The sequence below is a fragment of the Cicer arietinum genome, chromosome 4, assembly GCF_000331145.2.
Source record: "Cicer arietinum cultivar CDC Frontier isolate Library 1 chromosome 4, Cicar.CDCFrontier_v2.0, whole genome shotgun sequence".
In the NCBI taxonomy this organism is placed as follows: domain Eukaryota; kingdom Viridiplantae; phylum Streptophyta; class Magnoliopsida; order Fabales; family Fabaceae; genus Cicer; species Cicer arietinum.
This window is the reverse complement of record NC_021163.2, coordinates 3090852-3106797: the sequence shown is the minus strand read 5'-3', so window position 1 is coordinate 3106797 and position 15946 is coordinate 3090852. Positions and strand designations below refer to the sequence as shown.

The following is a 15946-nucleotide window of genomic DNA, read 5'->3' as shown; positions in this document are numbered from 1 at the left end:
TTTTCATACGATAACACATTTGTTGCGAAACACAATCCCACTCTTTTACTATTCACAGGATTGAATTTTTTTTTTTGGACCCGGTTTGTGTGCAGTCATGTAGTCGGTAAATTCGAGATAATATGATCAAAATAGGACGATATTGATCGAACGGTTTGGAGGTGCTGCTGACTGCACCAGACTGCAGCCACATTGGCTGTGCATAATCCAAATTCAAGTTTTCTCTCTCTTTTTTAAGCTTTGGGTGGGCCACCACATCTAGGATTTGGCTGCCATTTATATTGATTTACTTTCATGTCTTTATATTCTTGTACTTTTTGTACTTGAGTAGAAAAAGAGTTATAGAATTCAATTCAATAACAGTCCAAATTGTTGTACTAAAAAAAATTGAAATGTGCATGATATTTCAAAATATTCCATTATAGCTATTTTTTCTGTTCTAAAATTGTTGAAGTCAGTTGAATGTGTAATAATCTGAATCATGCTAACAATTAGCCTTACTATGATCAATAGTAATAATGTAATAAAGGGTCAATGATGTAATTAAGGAACAATTTGGGATACAAAGTTTTGACTCTGATCAGGAATTCAAGACTGAATAAGGTGAGGCGTCAGGAGTCAAAGCGAATGATTAAGCATGAGATGTTGCCTTTGCTCATCCTATTTAATGCTTCATTTGCCAAGCATTCAGCTGCTTCTTGTGGATCCTCTATGTGACTTATTAGATTCACTGCCTCTTGGTTCTTCATCACCTACACATATTAATTTGGATAGTTCATTATTAATAACTTCAATTTTCTTTCAAGAAATCATTACTATCATTGAAGTATATGCATGGACTAGCCTTAACTTACAAACCTCACAACAATTTAATAAGCAACGTGATATCTGCTTTTTGTTTAATATATTTAAATTAAGAAATATGGATGACTTGGCTAAATATGTAAGAGTGTAAAAAAGAATGGATAGTGAAATTTGCACTATAATACTCTATGTACTGTACTTTACCTCCCATATGCCATTGCTTGCTAATATCAAAAATTCAGTATCAGAATCAATACTTTCACTTCTAATGACAAAATCTGAGCTGCTAAAATGCCTTGCAGCTACTGCATTTCCTGATCACATCCATTTATTGATGATCATAAATAAAATATATTAGATATTATGGTTTCTTTTCTTTGACAAAGTTCACCCATTCTAAGTTCTAACTAAGCCAAACAAATGTTTAGTATTGGATACCTGAAAATATTCTGCGAGACCAATGTCTTTTGGCTGATTGTTGGTATGTGTCAGTTAACTGATGAGCTATGCCATCTCTACACACAACAGCTCTGTAATCTCCTATATTAGCTATTACAAGCTTTTCTCCATTGATTACCATAGCAGATGCTGAACCCATTATACACATCTCTTCATATCTATGTTCTTCTCTCATCTTTGCCCTTACACCAAGATAAGCTCTCTTCATCGTTTCTTTGCTTTTTCTCCATATGTGAGCCTAGCACATAATGAAATCATTGGAAAACAGAAGATACCAGAACCAAGGCTATAAGTATTGCTTGTGAAACGTTTCTTTTCAACCTACTTAGATGCCTTTTAACTGAGAACAAAACCGTGAAAATTCACATAAGACCCATCTTCACATTAGACCCTTCTAACAAATAATCATGCATTTTTTTAAGAATCTTTCTTGATAAAGTGACCAATATTTAAATGAAGCAGAGTTTGAAAAAAAATACCATTTTAAAGGCAATAATACAAATCTAGCTTATGAGATGATCAAAATATTTTTTACTCAAAGTACCTCTTGAAGCTTCTTTGCAAAGAAATGAGACTGCATGTACTTGGTGACCTTGTCTCCAATTAATGGATCAAAGATTCCAAAATACCACAATTCTGTTTGATCCATTTGCTCTCTTTGTACCACAACTGAATCAAAGTCAGAGTAATCAAAACCATCTATGATCATATGATGTTCCACCACTTGATAACCATGTGTTATTGGTACCATCCATGAAGGTTTCTTTGCAGGCATGAGCTTTCTCTTTCTGCCTATAACCCTTAGTAAAAACCTTTTCAACCTAAATGCCTGTCCAAATCAATAGTTAGATTAGCTCTTGCTATGATTTAGCAAAAAATCATAAAAGGGAGGAAACCATTCTTGGTTTTTAAGTTACACACTCTTTACATTTGGTCTACTTATGCATCAGTTCGGATAAACAATTTAATTAAGTGTTTATAGTATAAGTGTTTAAGTGTTTGTGTATAAGTTATTTTTATAGCAAAAGATAAAATAAAATCTAACTATTAGCTGTTTTCATAAGCTATCATGTCGAACTTATGGAAATAAGCTGAAAAATAGTTTATAGACTTATCATAAGTTGTGTTTATAAGTTCTCTAAAACAGTCTCACAAGTGCTTATGTCAATAAGTAAGTTCAAATAAGTTAATCCAAACATACCCTAAATGGAGAACAATTAGCCTTCCCATGGATTAAGTACAAGCTGAATGTAATAGGAAAAAAATGGGGAAAGAACATTAACTTACCTTGATCTTGAGATGAAGATTTCTGAATCTCATGATTTTCACTACTGTTTGATCAGAACTTGAAGGGCAAAATAATCTTTATATTTGCATAAGGTGACAGGAAAAGTTAGACAATCAAGTATCCTAGATAAAGATTAGATAGAGATTAAGAGGGACTTCAACTCATTTGGTAATACATATTCAATATATAAGTGTTGAGTAACAAATGGACTGGCCACAAAGTTGTTTTAATGGGCACATGCAGAATGTAGAATAATAAGATTGTCCTAAAAGAAAAACTTATATTCAAAGATATATACCCTTGGGGATTCTCAATCTACTAAATTGAAATAACCAATTAGCTTTAAATTTAGTTAAGAGGACTTTGAATAACATGTTACAGTCAAGCTATACTTTTTTTAAGCAAGAAAAACTGAAATTCAAATTTTATGTTCCCAATAATTGATATTTGATAGTGAACGCTCATTTATTTTATTCTATAAAAATATATGAACTTGTCTCATTCTATGTATATCTTTTCTCGATAGTCTATAAAAAGATATTAATTTGATCCTTATCGAAACCATATGCAAAAATCCTCCCACAAACAATACAAAAAGATTGAAAATGAAATGCATAGAAAATAAATAACAATAATGATAAATATATATTATAAATTTTCACATATTCATTCAACATTTCATTATATATATAATATATATATTTTTTTCCTATCAAATTATCAATGTATTATATAATATCACATCTCTCTCTTTTTTGTCTTTCAAAATATATACCTCTGTGAGTGTCCAATACACCACCTCTATAGGTGTCCAACACACATTTTCAATAAATAATTGTGAACGGCAAAGGACAAGAGAAAATAGTGGAGAAATGACACATGGCACATAAATATTCATTGTCTTTTAGTTGCTTCCTGAAGGTGCTTCAAAGTGTTGAACGTATATCATTCAATATGTTAATTGCATTCTTGAATATATTTACTTCCGAACGATGAGGAACTTCTGTAAGATGGCTTTTTTAAGGGATCCTTTCCTATATACCCATGGGTGGTTTAATTTTACGACAATTTTATATGAAAAATATTTGATATACATTCAAATATATATTTGATCACTTGAAACATAAAGAAATAGAAATAATAATATAATAAATTAGTGATGTCATAAAAAGAGATTAAAAAATATAACAATTTTTTTTAAATAAATGTATACAAATTTAAGACGTAAAATAATAAAAATAGTTTATATATTTAAATGTGTAAAATAAAAGCTACTTAGAATTGTTGCCTTAAAAAATATGTAATATGACTGTACGCATATTTTTGGGCGGTCAAAAGTCTAACATAGTATTTGTTAAAAAAAAGTAAGCTGTCACAGTTGACAAATAACTCGGATCATAATGCATGTCGAAGAATATTTCTTGAGAGAAATCAGTCTCATAAATAAATCTTCATACCTCAAAATAAATATTTAAATATTTATCATATAAATAAATATTTGAATTTAAGTAGCTAATAAATTTCAACAAAAATTAATAAAATTTAAAGAACTCGAGTTCAAACCCAAATTTAAATAATATTTGGTTAGACTTTATTTAAATTTAGGCAAAACTCCATATTACCATTTTCCTATTGGAAAAAAAATAGAATCACCAAGTAAAGGTTATCTCAGTCTAATGAAATAGAGAATGGTGGGTTTCGTTATTTTGCCACAAATACAAACTAATAACCACGGAATCGTAGGAGCTCTATAACATCACCACAAAGGAGCTCTCTTCATCTTTTAGTTTCAACTGGATTGTGACAAACATATAACTTATACTTTATTTCATTTAAAAGAAAATAAAGACATGAATCTTATCTTAAATTTATTCGAAACACTACAAAAAATTAACCCGAATGAATTTATGAGTTTCTCTATGAGTTCCCCTTCTCCTTTACCTTTTCCTTCTCACTTTATCATAAAAATATTTGTTCCTCCTCCCTTCACCTTCAAACTCAAAAATATCCAATCAAAACCTAACTTTCACGGGCAATATCTGATTCATCGGCAATTAATTTCACGAATATCATCACGAAGTTATGTCGACGTTTCTACAAGAGAAAACTTGCAACGGCTAAGAACCAATCAGAAAATCAGTTTTAATTTATTTATTAAAAAATTAGAGAGAAATCATTTCAAATTGTATTTACCTAGTGCCCATATTCTGTTGAAATGAGTAGTTCTTTAAGCCAACAACACACTTCCATCCGTCGAGTACCAGCACTACACACGGTACAGGTTTTCTCAACAGTACTCGAAGGCACAACCAGACAACTGATTTTTGATAAACTATTCCTATCTCTTTAAGTTGCAATCATAACTAACAACCAAGCTACTCATCTTACACATCCCAATACAAGCACTTATCATACATAGGATACTTTTTGTTGCACTTATGTTTGAGAAACAATACAAACCATTTTTAAACTTACATGAATTTGCACCACAAATAACTATATAAATATCGAGAATGTGAACTATGATGTCATTTGTCATTTCAAACAGACCAAGTTAATAAAAAGCAAACATAGATGCTGTATGCCAATAGCCAAAACATATATTAACCATTCAGTTCTAAGCATATAACTTCTGATCAGTCCTAAAGCGGGGATCAAGACGCATATTCATAGAAAACCACTCTGAGGTTAATCAAGTATCGGAGAACTTGTAATAGTACTGAAGCCTCATGTGTAACATGCCAAGAATTACCATGGGACCAAATCTACTCTAAGCAAAATTGAGTTACCAATCCTAACAATCAAACTATAAATAAGAAACAAATGAATCATATTCCAATGACAGGCCAAAACTAACACAAATAAAATTTCAAGCTCTAGCTTGCTTTATCGATTATCTAATAAACCAACATTCAAAAATAAGCATTCAAAAACAATGGAGAATTGAGTACTGATATAATCTCTTTAACATAAATATAAATTTCTCGAAACATTTACCAAACTTAGTGATACAAAAAACCAAAATCCAAGTTGTACTAAATGGAAGGAAATAGATAACAAAATTTGAAAATAAATGCTTAAGCTGCAGTCTTCTTCAGCTTAGCAAGTTCTTGCCTAACGACAGCAGCCCTCTGCAAAAATACAGAATATAAATATCACAATGAGCACAGCCAAGACACACATTAACAAAATAAAATAAAAACTTTCCCCTTAACTAAACATAAAATTGTTTCATCAAAATCAAAGACAATAATAATAACAAAACACATACCTTAATCTTTGCCAACATAATCTTGAACCTATCAAAATCATTGAGGGCTGCCCTTCTCTTTCTGACAATCAGTTTTCTACCCCAAGAGCTCTTCTCCCACTTGCCCTTCACATCTATCAAATGTAAACAAAACCAATTAACACAAGGAACAATTACAACAAATAAAACTTTAAAAAACAATAGCAACAACAGTAACAAAAAATTATTTTGATAGATAAAAAGTCTACCAGCAGCTTCCATGGCCTTGATGAGATCCTTCTTCTTAGGAACTCTCTTAATATCAATCTTGATATCAGTGAGAGAAAGTCTCTTAAAATTCAATGGTGACCTCTCCATATCAGGTGCATCAACAAGTGCCTATATACAAACAAACCAAAACAGTTTTTGAGAAATAATGCAAAGAGGCATGCTTAAATCTGAAAAAAGGTTCAAAATTTAAAGATGGGTTACCCTAGTTTGGTCGATGACATCGACGATGACAACGAGCTTTCCATAGTCCTTTCCGTAGTTGACAAGACCAACCCTTCCGATCTCAACGTACCTCTTGAAAGGCTGAACAAATAACAAAGAATTATGTTAATTCAGAGAACGATAACAAATGGAGAATATTAAAGAGATCAAAGAGAACGAGGATTCACCATTTTCGGCTGTGGAATTGCAGAAAGGCACACACTGAGAAGGGTGAAAGTTGTTAACAATTAGGGTTTTGTGTTAATTTTATAACGAGTTATATTGGTTTGGGCCTTCTTTCGGGCCTGGGTTCGTAATGGTTTTACTTATTCATATTTGTTTTTGGTATTTACTACTTACACCCTCTATTTACTAATACAACTAATCAAGTTTTGTAATTTTCTCCATTGTTTTTGGAATTTTCTACTGACACCTCCTTTTTTTTAATAATTATACAAAAATTATAAGGTGTGGTTGATATTTTATTTACTAAAAAAATATTTTTATTTAATTAAATCGGTAAAATATATTGAAAACAACACAAATTCAACGTCGTTAAAAATTAAAAAATGATAAATTTACAAACACATTCATAACACTGAAATTGATTACAATAAAAAGTAAATTGTCTCCAAATGTGACTAAATTCAAGAGACCAAAATACTTATATTTTCAAATATGTGATGTTCATGATCAAGTCGTTGACTGAATATGTAATGAATTGAAATCGATATTTCATTCTGTTGTTTGAACTAAATGAACACCGCAATAAAATGTGATTGAGTTAAATTTTAAATTTCATGCAAATAAATATTTTTTTTTAATGTAAAAATCGAACCCCAATATTATTTATTCCATTTGTCCCAAAACATTGGTTTTTTTTTTTTTTAAATAAAATCGTTGTATTTCATCAATAATTATAACTTAGCAATACAAGAAGGTAAAACACTAAGATCTAAAAATATGATGACTAGCCCTAAATATGGCTGCCTTAACTAATGTGTGAGCAACCACAACAATATTGTTTATAGTCAAGCAATGTTTTTTTTTTATGGAAAATATTTAAGGTGAGGGATAGTGTTCGGTCTAAGACAAATACAACTTTGAAAGCTCATATAGTTATCAAATAATAAATCCAAATTTTTATAAACAAATCTAAGAAAAGAAAACCATAAGATCAACTACTTGTGTCAAATTAACCTCAAAATTTATTATGGACACTTCAACCTCTCACATCCAAATCAAAGCAAGAAGCAAACTCTTCGCTGGCCTCCTCCTCTTTTACATCAAAAACCATAACAAAAATGCCTTCATAAGTTGACATTTTTCATCTCGCAAGAAACACCCATGCTAGTAATCCTTATTGAAGTGTTAAAGGAAATGTCTACATTGCATTTGAGGGAACATGTTGGAGGAACTTCCCACCTTAAAATATTAGTTGAATCAATGGGTATACCAAGGAAGCAACGGTTCTAATGAGTATGATATCATTCCTCCAACATGGCACAAGCTCTACTTATAATGCACTACTCATAATCCACTTCATTTTTTTAAAAGCATAAATTACATGTGTTTATAATCTTCAAGCTAACATGGCCAACTGATTATCCATGACATCATCAATTTTTTGAAACACACCTATAAGGTTAGTATTCTTTGCTCGAACATCGTAAAAAACACTATGGCTAAACAACATCTCACGTTTAATACAATTTATCTTTTGATTCGAGGCATATTCTTAAATATTTAAAATATAGTGCAATTTATTTGTTTTATGCACCTTAGACCTGCAAAATAGAAAACAATCTACAAAGAACAAATGAGTTAGCGATGGAGCCTGTCAATTTATTCCTTGAATGTCATCTATAGCAGCCACATGATGAATAAGCTTTGAAAGACTTTCAACAACCAAAATAAATAGATAAAGTGGTAAGAGATATCCTTGCTTAATGTCTCAGTTAATATGAACAGACCCCACTAGATCATTGTTGGCCAGGATAAGGTATGTAACTGAGCCCAACATACATCATCCTCCAATAACAATATCATCAACAATTCAACATAGATCTCCTAGCTATTAAGAAAAATAGATATCTTGGAATATTTGGTAAAAAGTTGGGTTGAGTTCTTCTAGACATAGGGTTTTACTCGGTTACATATCAAAAATTACACGAAATAACATATTAGTTATTTATTTATTTTTAACAAGTTAGTTTTTTATCTTTCTTTTAGTATTAAGTTTGTTTTTTAGATTTGTAAATATTTGCAATGATCCTAATTTCAAACAAGATAAAATGAAATAAAAATTCTTTTAATTTTTTCAATACACTCATGTAATTATTAAGAGGTTTTGATTTCAATAATCATAAAAACATAAGTTATCGATCAAATTTTAGAAAAATTATTAAACAAGAGGGGATTCGAGTAAGATAAATTTTAGGGTTCTTGAAGTTAAAAGCAGACTTCTCTCAATCTATGTCATGAAATCATATGAAAATTTATTATGTTGTTATTTATATGATTGATAATAAAACTCATAGTACTAGTTAAAAATAAATGAAATAATATTATGACTAAAAATAACATTATAACGTTTATATTCGTAAAAGACTAAATTGATACACAAAAGGTTAAAGAATCAATTTAATATTTCCGTGTAAATTAAAAAATCACACGATGTGTTTTGTCAGTTAATTTAAACATATTTTTTCTCTTTATATTGTTACAAAAACAAAAAATATACGTTTAAATGAATTCTACTTTTTATTTGTTTTTTATTTTGGATAAGAATAAAAAGATATATACTTATATAAAACAACGTAGAATCACAACGACATATGATTGCACAACGACATATGATTGCATGGGTGTCTTATAGGATAATCAAGGTTTTGGATCTCACAAAATTAAAGAGACTAATTTCTAAAATTATACACAGATGATACATAATTAAAAAAAAAAGGATGTATGATTAATAAAATCACTAAACTTATTAAAAATTGAATTTCTATTTTGTTTGAAAATTAATACATGCAATTTTTAAATTATGTATAATCTATATTTTAACTACAACTTTTTGTCTTTCTAAAAAGTAAGTTTATAATTATGGTTGAGTAAAAAGTACTACAAGATTTACTTTATACACAATTTATTAATATTTTTGTATAACTTTTATTATTTTATAAAAAATTAAATAAATGATATAAGATATAATGAAATGGAATAAAATGAAAGATATGTTCCATTGTTTGGAATATTAAAAATATGATGGAATTGAATTGAATAGGGTGGAATAGATTTCACCTCATCCTACCACTTACCATCGACTTTGTTCCTTTTTAATTTGAGAGGAATGGAATAAAATAATATATTAGTTTATTTATTTATTTATTACAATACTACCCATTTTATTTATAATCAACTACCTTTCTGGTATTCTTCTCACGTCCTTCTCTGATCGATGTTGATTTTCAAAATGAAAAATGAAAATAAAATAATTTTATATAATTTATAAAAATAATGTACTTTAATTTTAAAAGTTGAGTCATAATAAAAACAAACACAAAAAATTCAAACTATTTTATTTAAATTATAAATAATATATCAATACAATTTCAAACTAATATTAATATTCTAACAACTTAAAAAGTGATATATTTCTAATAATTTTTTATATAATTTTATTTTAAGGTACAATATAAAAAATAATTTTATATGTTTTCTTTCTCCAAATATTGTTTTTAGTTATAATATGTTTATATTTGCTCAAAAAATAATACATTTTGCATAATAATAGTGTTTTGTAATAAGGGTAAAAATCGAATAAAACAAATATAACTTGTTATTTTTTGTCCATATTTAAATAAAAAAAAAACTATATGTAGCAGTAAAAAAACAACAATCAAATAAAAAAAATACATGTATCATTTTTTAATTAATTTGACTATTTTAATCCATCCAACTTAAAATTTTAACCTCTACGTGATTTTTTCTTAAAAACATCTCTTGTAGTGTACAACTGTACATCATTCAAACAATAAAATGAAAATATCAGTGGTCGCATCATAAAATATGAGATAATTCTTCCATTCTGCATCATTATACTTTATTCTATTATATTTTATTCCACTATGTTATGTTTTGTTAGTTCAATCTAAACATAGCCTAAATAAATGGTCCATGTCGTAGGGAGGGAGCATCACTTGTGCACGTTATGAATTATGAATATATAAAAATAAAAACAAAACTTAGCACGTTATGAAGGAAATATGTGATTTTAATGCTCAATTTCTTCTATAAATGAATTTTAGTAATTTAGAATTTTAATAATAAATAAATAAATTTTGGTTAGGTATTAATTGAGTAAGGATTCGTTGTACTCAGAGTTTTTCTGTTTAATTTATTTTTAATCAAAATTCATTAATTACTTAAATTTAAATTTTATTAAATAATATGTATTTGAAGTTTATTAACATTTGAAATTTTTTATTTTTTAAAGAATATATATATATATATATATATATATATATATTTTAAAAATAATAAAATATATGTCTAATCTACCAACATTAACATTTATTAAAAATTTTAAAGACTTAAATAAATATTTTAGTTATTTAAAATACAAGATATTGTGAAATTATTAGTAAAAAACAGATATTGTGAATTATAATTCCAAATTCCACCTAACATTTTCGATTTTGTCAATCCAAATCACAAACAAAACCAAGGAATAAATTAATAAAAAATGCATGCTTTATATTAGTTAAATCCTTAAATTAAATTAATGAAAAGACATTTGCCTATAACTAAACTTGTGTTGCGCCTGCGATTGTTGTCGGTCTCAGATCATCGCGGTCTTCATTGTTCAAGTTTCTTTTATATGTAAGTCTTCCTCAATTGTAATTGTTTCACGGATCAATGTTTGTTACGTTGAAAAGTTGTGAGATTTGGGAAAATTAGTTCATGGGTATGCTCCTGAACTCAATTCAGTTGCTGGTTTGGTCCTACTTTTGCATTTGCTAGGTTTTTATTGTTACAATCAATTTTTTTTTCAGTTTAGTTTTGATTTTTGATATTTTAGAAAAATTAAGCTGCTCAGATTCTTTTTCATATGTGTTCTTTGATATGATGACTCCATTCAAATAGTCTCAGTGGGTACGGCCAAAACTATAATTCATTTATGTAAGCAAAATAAATTTTGATGATCTGATACAAGTTATTATGGAAAATGGAGACTACTCACTGCAGTCTATAACTCATTACCTTAATTTTACGATTTTGATGGATTGTTAGGATAATCTAAGATAAAATCGATTCATTTTGATATATTCTTTTAGTGGTGTGAGTTTTTGTATACTTCCCATACTATTTACCTTTGATCATTCCTGCAATTGATGAAAGTTTTTGTGTATTTCTTCTCGATTTCTCATTTTGAAATTTACCATCTAAACAAAAGAAAAGAGTATATCATATAGATCTGTGCGGTAAGATAGGGGTCGCTTATTGTAGATTTCGTCTGTTAAACTTTTACTTGCATATTATATTATTATTGAGTTGTGGTTATGTAATGTGCAGAAAAGCACAAAAATGGAAGGGACTGTTTTTGCTCCTGCATTGGAAGGAATGAAGTATGTGAAGTCTGAACAGGGAGAAATTTTGTCCAAGCCTTTCTTGGATGTCTGCAAGCATATACTTCCTGTTATAGGTACATTACATGATCTAGGTCCCTTACTTTGTTATTGTTGCAAGACCGGGATAGTGAAAGGAAAACCTGTTTATTCAACATACTTTAGTGTTTGATGTGTTTTATTTTGTGTGGGGAACATAGAATGGTCCTTTTGAATAATCTACTGTATGTTAAACAATACTACATTTCCTATATGGTTATGGGGGATTTACTCTCTTTGATCAAGATAAGATGCATATAAGTGAACTTTTCCATGACGGGCTTTTGTTCTCATGGTCACTTGTTTCTCTCCATCTCACTAAAAATTATCTAGAGTTTATAGAGTTATCAAAATTCTAAAGTTAAAAAAGGTAGTTAATCTTACCACTTACTAGCAGGACATATAAAATCATAGATAAAACAGTTATGACTCAATAGGGATTTTATGGGTGGAATATGAATTTCATCTAATATTCCAAATCAAGTCCACACAGCATTAAAGCCTAAACCTAAATAGCCACTATCTGCAGTTTAAAAGACCATTGTATATATGATGGTATCTTTATTGAGCCTTCCCCTGTACCTTACTCTTTCTTATATTCATCTCATACTAGCATTTTTAATGTCAGGTTCCTCAGATGATTGTATGGTATGTTTTTTTGTTTAAATTTGGTTCTTTAATTATGTTATGGAATTGTATATGCAATCTAACTGCATTTGTGACGTGTCCCCTTTTTATCCCTTAGCAATATGTGAACATTTTGTAGACTGTTTTTGACCTGTCTCTCGGTTATTTGAGTGCTCAAAACTTTTTTATTTATAAGGAAATATTTCATTAAGATGAAAAGGAGTAGAAAACCGGATGATAGTGAACCCTTCTCTCTAAAAAACATTTACATATCTTTTAATTTGTAAACATAGTTCATTACAATCTAAACTCCACAACTTAAACACGATAGATTGCGAATCATTTTGCTGCAATTCGATGTTTGGTCAATGTCTCAAATGTACCATAATATGAGTACTTCTACCATTGTTGACTAAACTAGTGTTTTTCTTATGACAGAGAAATTTGGAGCTGCTATGACCCTTGTTAAATCTGACATAGGTGGTAATATATCGGTATGTTTTGTCACCTATTTTGATCTTATGGTCTTTTTCTTTTGTATATATGTGTTACCGTTTGATTGCTTGTAGCTTTAGATTGATGTAATATATATTTTTATTTATATGGCTTAACCATACCTTCAAGTCTGAACTGCGTGTTGACTCATTTTTCAAATCCATGTGTAGCTGTCTTGTATATATATGATTATGCTTTATATTTTATACAACTTTTGGTATGTCGTATGGGCCAAGCCAAACTTAAATAATATTGGATTCTATAGTTCAGATGCTATGTATTCTTACTCTATACTATGTTGACTTTCAATGCAGAGATTGGAATCTAAATATTCATCAAATCCAACCAAATTCAACTGCCTGTATAGTTTGGTACAAGTAGAGGTTGAAACTAAAACTGCCAAGTCATCATCCAGTTGTACCAATGGACTTCTTTGGCTTACAAGGTAATGAATTCCAAGCAATTACTGCTTAACTGGTAACTCTTTCTGGTATGGCGTTCTCACTTCTCAAATCTGTTATATAGAAAACTCTTTCTTGACATTGTAATATTCCAGGCAGAGTTTATTTTGCATGAGTAAATGGACATACCAAAATAAAATAAAAAAATCCGGGGAAAAGGGTATCAAGATATGCATAAGATTCTTTTAGCAAGAAATCTGATAACAGAAGTCATGTCATGGTACGTGCTTTCCAAAATTTGGGACCAAAATGCAACGTGATATTAATACTTGACATAACGAATAGATTCTATAAAACACAGTAATGTGTGCAAACATGCAGTTTCAAGAATGTTTACTGTGTGTGGATTTTTACCATCCCAAATCTGCCATGATATTCTCCAGTAACTTTTGTTGTGTATCAGCATAATCCAAGTTTGGTTCATTCTTCTAAAGATCAAAAGCCTGAATTTCTTATTTGTTCTGATTGAGTCACTTTTTCAAGGTGTTAGGGAAGAATTATATTCTTTTTATTATCTTTCAGCTCAATAGTAGATCCTTTCAATAATTTCAATTATAAAGCTATTGTTTTCTTTGATTTATTGTGAGCTTATGAAGCTCAGGATGATTGTTAGTTTTCTAATTTTTATCTTGTGTTCAAAGGCCCCTCAGCAAACGCTTACTTGCTTCCTTTAATTTATGATACATTTGTTTCTCTGACCTGTAAAATTTTCAGAGCTATGGATTTCTTGGTGGCACTGTTCCGAAACTTAATTGAGCATGCAGATTGGTCAATGTCACAAGCCTGTACAGATTCCTATAACAAGACTCTAAAGAAGTGGCATGGCTGGCTTGCAAGTTCAAGCTTCACTGTAATGAATTTGTTTTCTATTTTTTTGCAGTGTTCATGTAGTCTGTGGTAACACGCTTTTGTAACATAAATAAATACTTTACCTACTACAGGTAGCGATGAAGCTTGCTCCAGATAGGAAGAAATTCATGGAGGTGATACAAGGGGGTGGTGATATTAACGCTGACATAGAGCAATTTTGTATTACCTTTTCTCCTTTCCTTGAAGAGAATCACAAGTTTCTGGTAAAATGTCTTTTGCTTTTAGCTTATTGATGATGATTGCTGACATTAATCTAAATGGCCTGAAAAATGACGCTGAACTCTATGCATCGTCATGTTCTTTATTTTCATGCATGCATTATCATGTTCTTAGTATAGTGACAACAGTTTCATGATAAAGATATTAATTTCTTAAAGGATCTTGAAACTTAAAAGCTTGTTGTTTTGCCACAGGCTCGATTTGGCTTGGATGATATGAAGGCTTCATGAAGCATGGATTCATGATTAGAAGCCTATTGATGAATGGCTCTTGAATTTTCACTCTCTTATTTGGTTGAGTCTTAAAGCTCAATGTTTCTCTATTAGCATCCAAACCAATGGACATGATGATAAAAATAAATAAATGATTTATAGTAATTTACCATACAAATGACTTGTATTCTGTTTGGTGGTGTGGAATGTTTGGACCAATGCGATTTGCCAAGAAACGAACTTATTGAACTGTAGTTTTGCATGTGGTTAAATTGATTCTTTATACTAAAAGAACAAACGATTATTCAGTTTTTAAATCCCCTTATATAAAGTATTTTACATTATCAAAGCCACTCGCCTTATATATATATTATTCATTATATTATTCAGTAAAGGCTTTGATAAAGTAATATATTATTTGTCGTATCAATACTTATGAGAGAGTTGTGTTATTTTAACATAGAATTTTGACATCAACTTGAATGGTCAATCCATTTTAAATGTGTGGTTAATATATATCTAGTATTTGATTAATGAATATAACATTTTACGACTCATTAATTATCTCCTTAACATAATTAATACAATTTTGATATCATTAACTATAAATTTCAAGTATATATTTAAACACAAATCGGGGTTGATAAATATCATGTATTTAAATACTTGAAAATTGTAATTAACGACATTTAAAATAAAGATTAATTGTTTCTAAATGATAAAGAAATTGTGATATTTTGATATATTTATTAATCATTAACTGAATGTAATTAACTATATATTTAAATTATGTTAATCGAAATTTGTGTAAATATATAATTTCTCTCTTGAGAAATAAGATAATAGTAATAGTATATCAGCCATTCTGGTAACAAACAAAAAAGAAAATAGTATATAGTGACCAATATTTCCACAGTCACAGATATTGGTAATGATTTTCCTTAAGTTTTTGTTAAAAGTATTAGTTGTAATTGTATTTTTAATTAGGTTGTTGAGAGCAGATTGAGAAATGGCATGCAATTACACTTTTGAGAATTCAAACCGTAAATGTCGCATAAGTTATCACTAAAAATAGTTTGGTAATATAAATCCCAAATATAGGTAGGGAATGCAAATGAAAA

At 29.2% G+C, this 15946-nt stretch overlaps 3 protein-coding genes across 4 annotated transcripts; 1 reads left to right on the top strand and 2 right to left on the bottom strand.

Moving 5' to 3' along the window:
- Positions 1–18: 18 nt before the first annotated feature.
- On the bottom strand, positions 19–2878 carry LOC101503050 (putative protein phosphatase 2C-like protein 44). Its single transcript, XM_004495306.4, has 5 exons — positions 2551–2878; positions 1808–2092; positions 1243–1501; positions 1009–1118; positions 19–752 (listed from the first exon to the last, which is right to left on the bottom strand). The coding sequence occupies exons 1-5, from the start codon at positions 2581–2583 to the stop codon at positions 612–614; spliced, it is 828 nt and encodes a 275-aa protein (XP_004495363.1). The 5' UTR covers positions 2584–2878; the 3' UTR covers positions 19–611.
- A 2526-nt stretch (positions 2879–5404) lies between these two features.
- Positions 5405–6586, bottom strand: LOC101502739 (large ribosomal subunit protein eL14-like). The gene is made up of 5 exons (XM_004495305.4): positions 6461–6586; positions 6273–6374; positions 6050–6179; positions 5823–5935; positions 5405–5682 (listed from the first exon to the last, which is right to left on the bottom strand). Exons 1-5 carry the CDS (start codon positions 6461–6463, stop codon positions 5629–5631), a joined length of 402 nt encoding a protein of 133 aa, XP_004495362.1. The 5' UTR covers positions 6464–6586; the 3' UTR covers positions 5405–5628.
- A 4428-nt stretch (positions 6587–11014) lies between these two features.
- Positions 11015–15079, top strand: LOC101502224 (glycolipid transfer protein 1-like). Of its 2 annotated transcripts, none has more exons than XM_004495303.4 (7): positions 11015–11156; positions 11850–11979; positions 13007–13062; positions 13378–13508; positions 14239–14374; positions 14466–14597; positions 14808–15079. In XM_004495303.4, the coding sequence occupies exons 2-7, from the start codon at positions 11862–11864 to the stop codon at positions 14841–14843; spliced, it is 609 nt and encodes a 202-aa protein (XP_004495360.1). In that variant the 5' UTR covers positions 11015–11156; positions 11850–11861; the 3' UTR covers positions 14844–15079. The 2 variants fall into 2 exon arrangements, with proteins under 2 accessions (XP_004495360.1, XP_004495361.1); XM_004495304.4 differs by having other exon boundaries at positions 11121–11241.
- Positions 15080–15946: the final 867 nt, after the last annotated feature.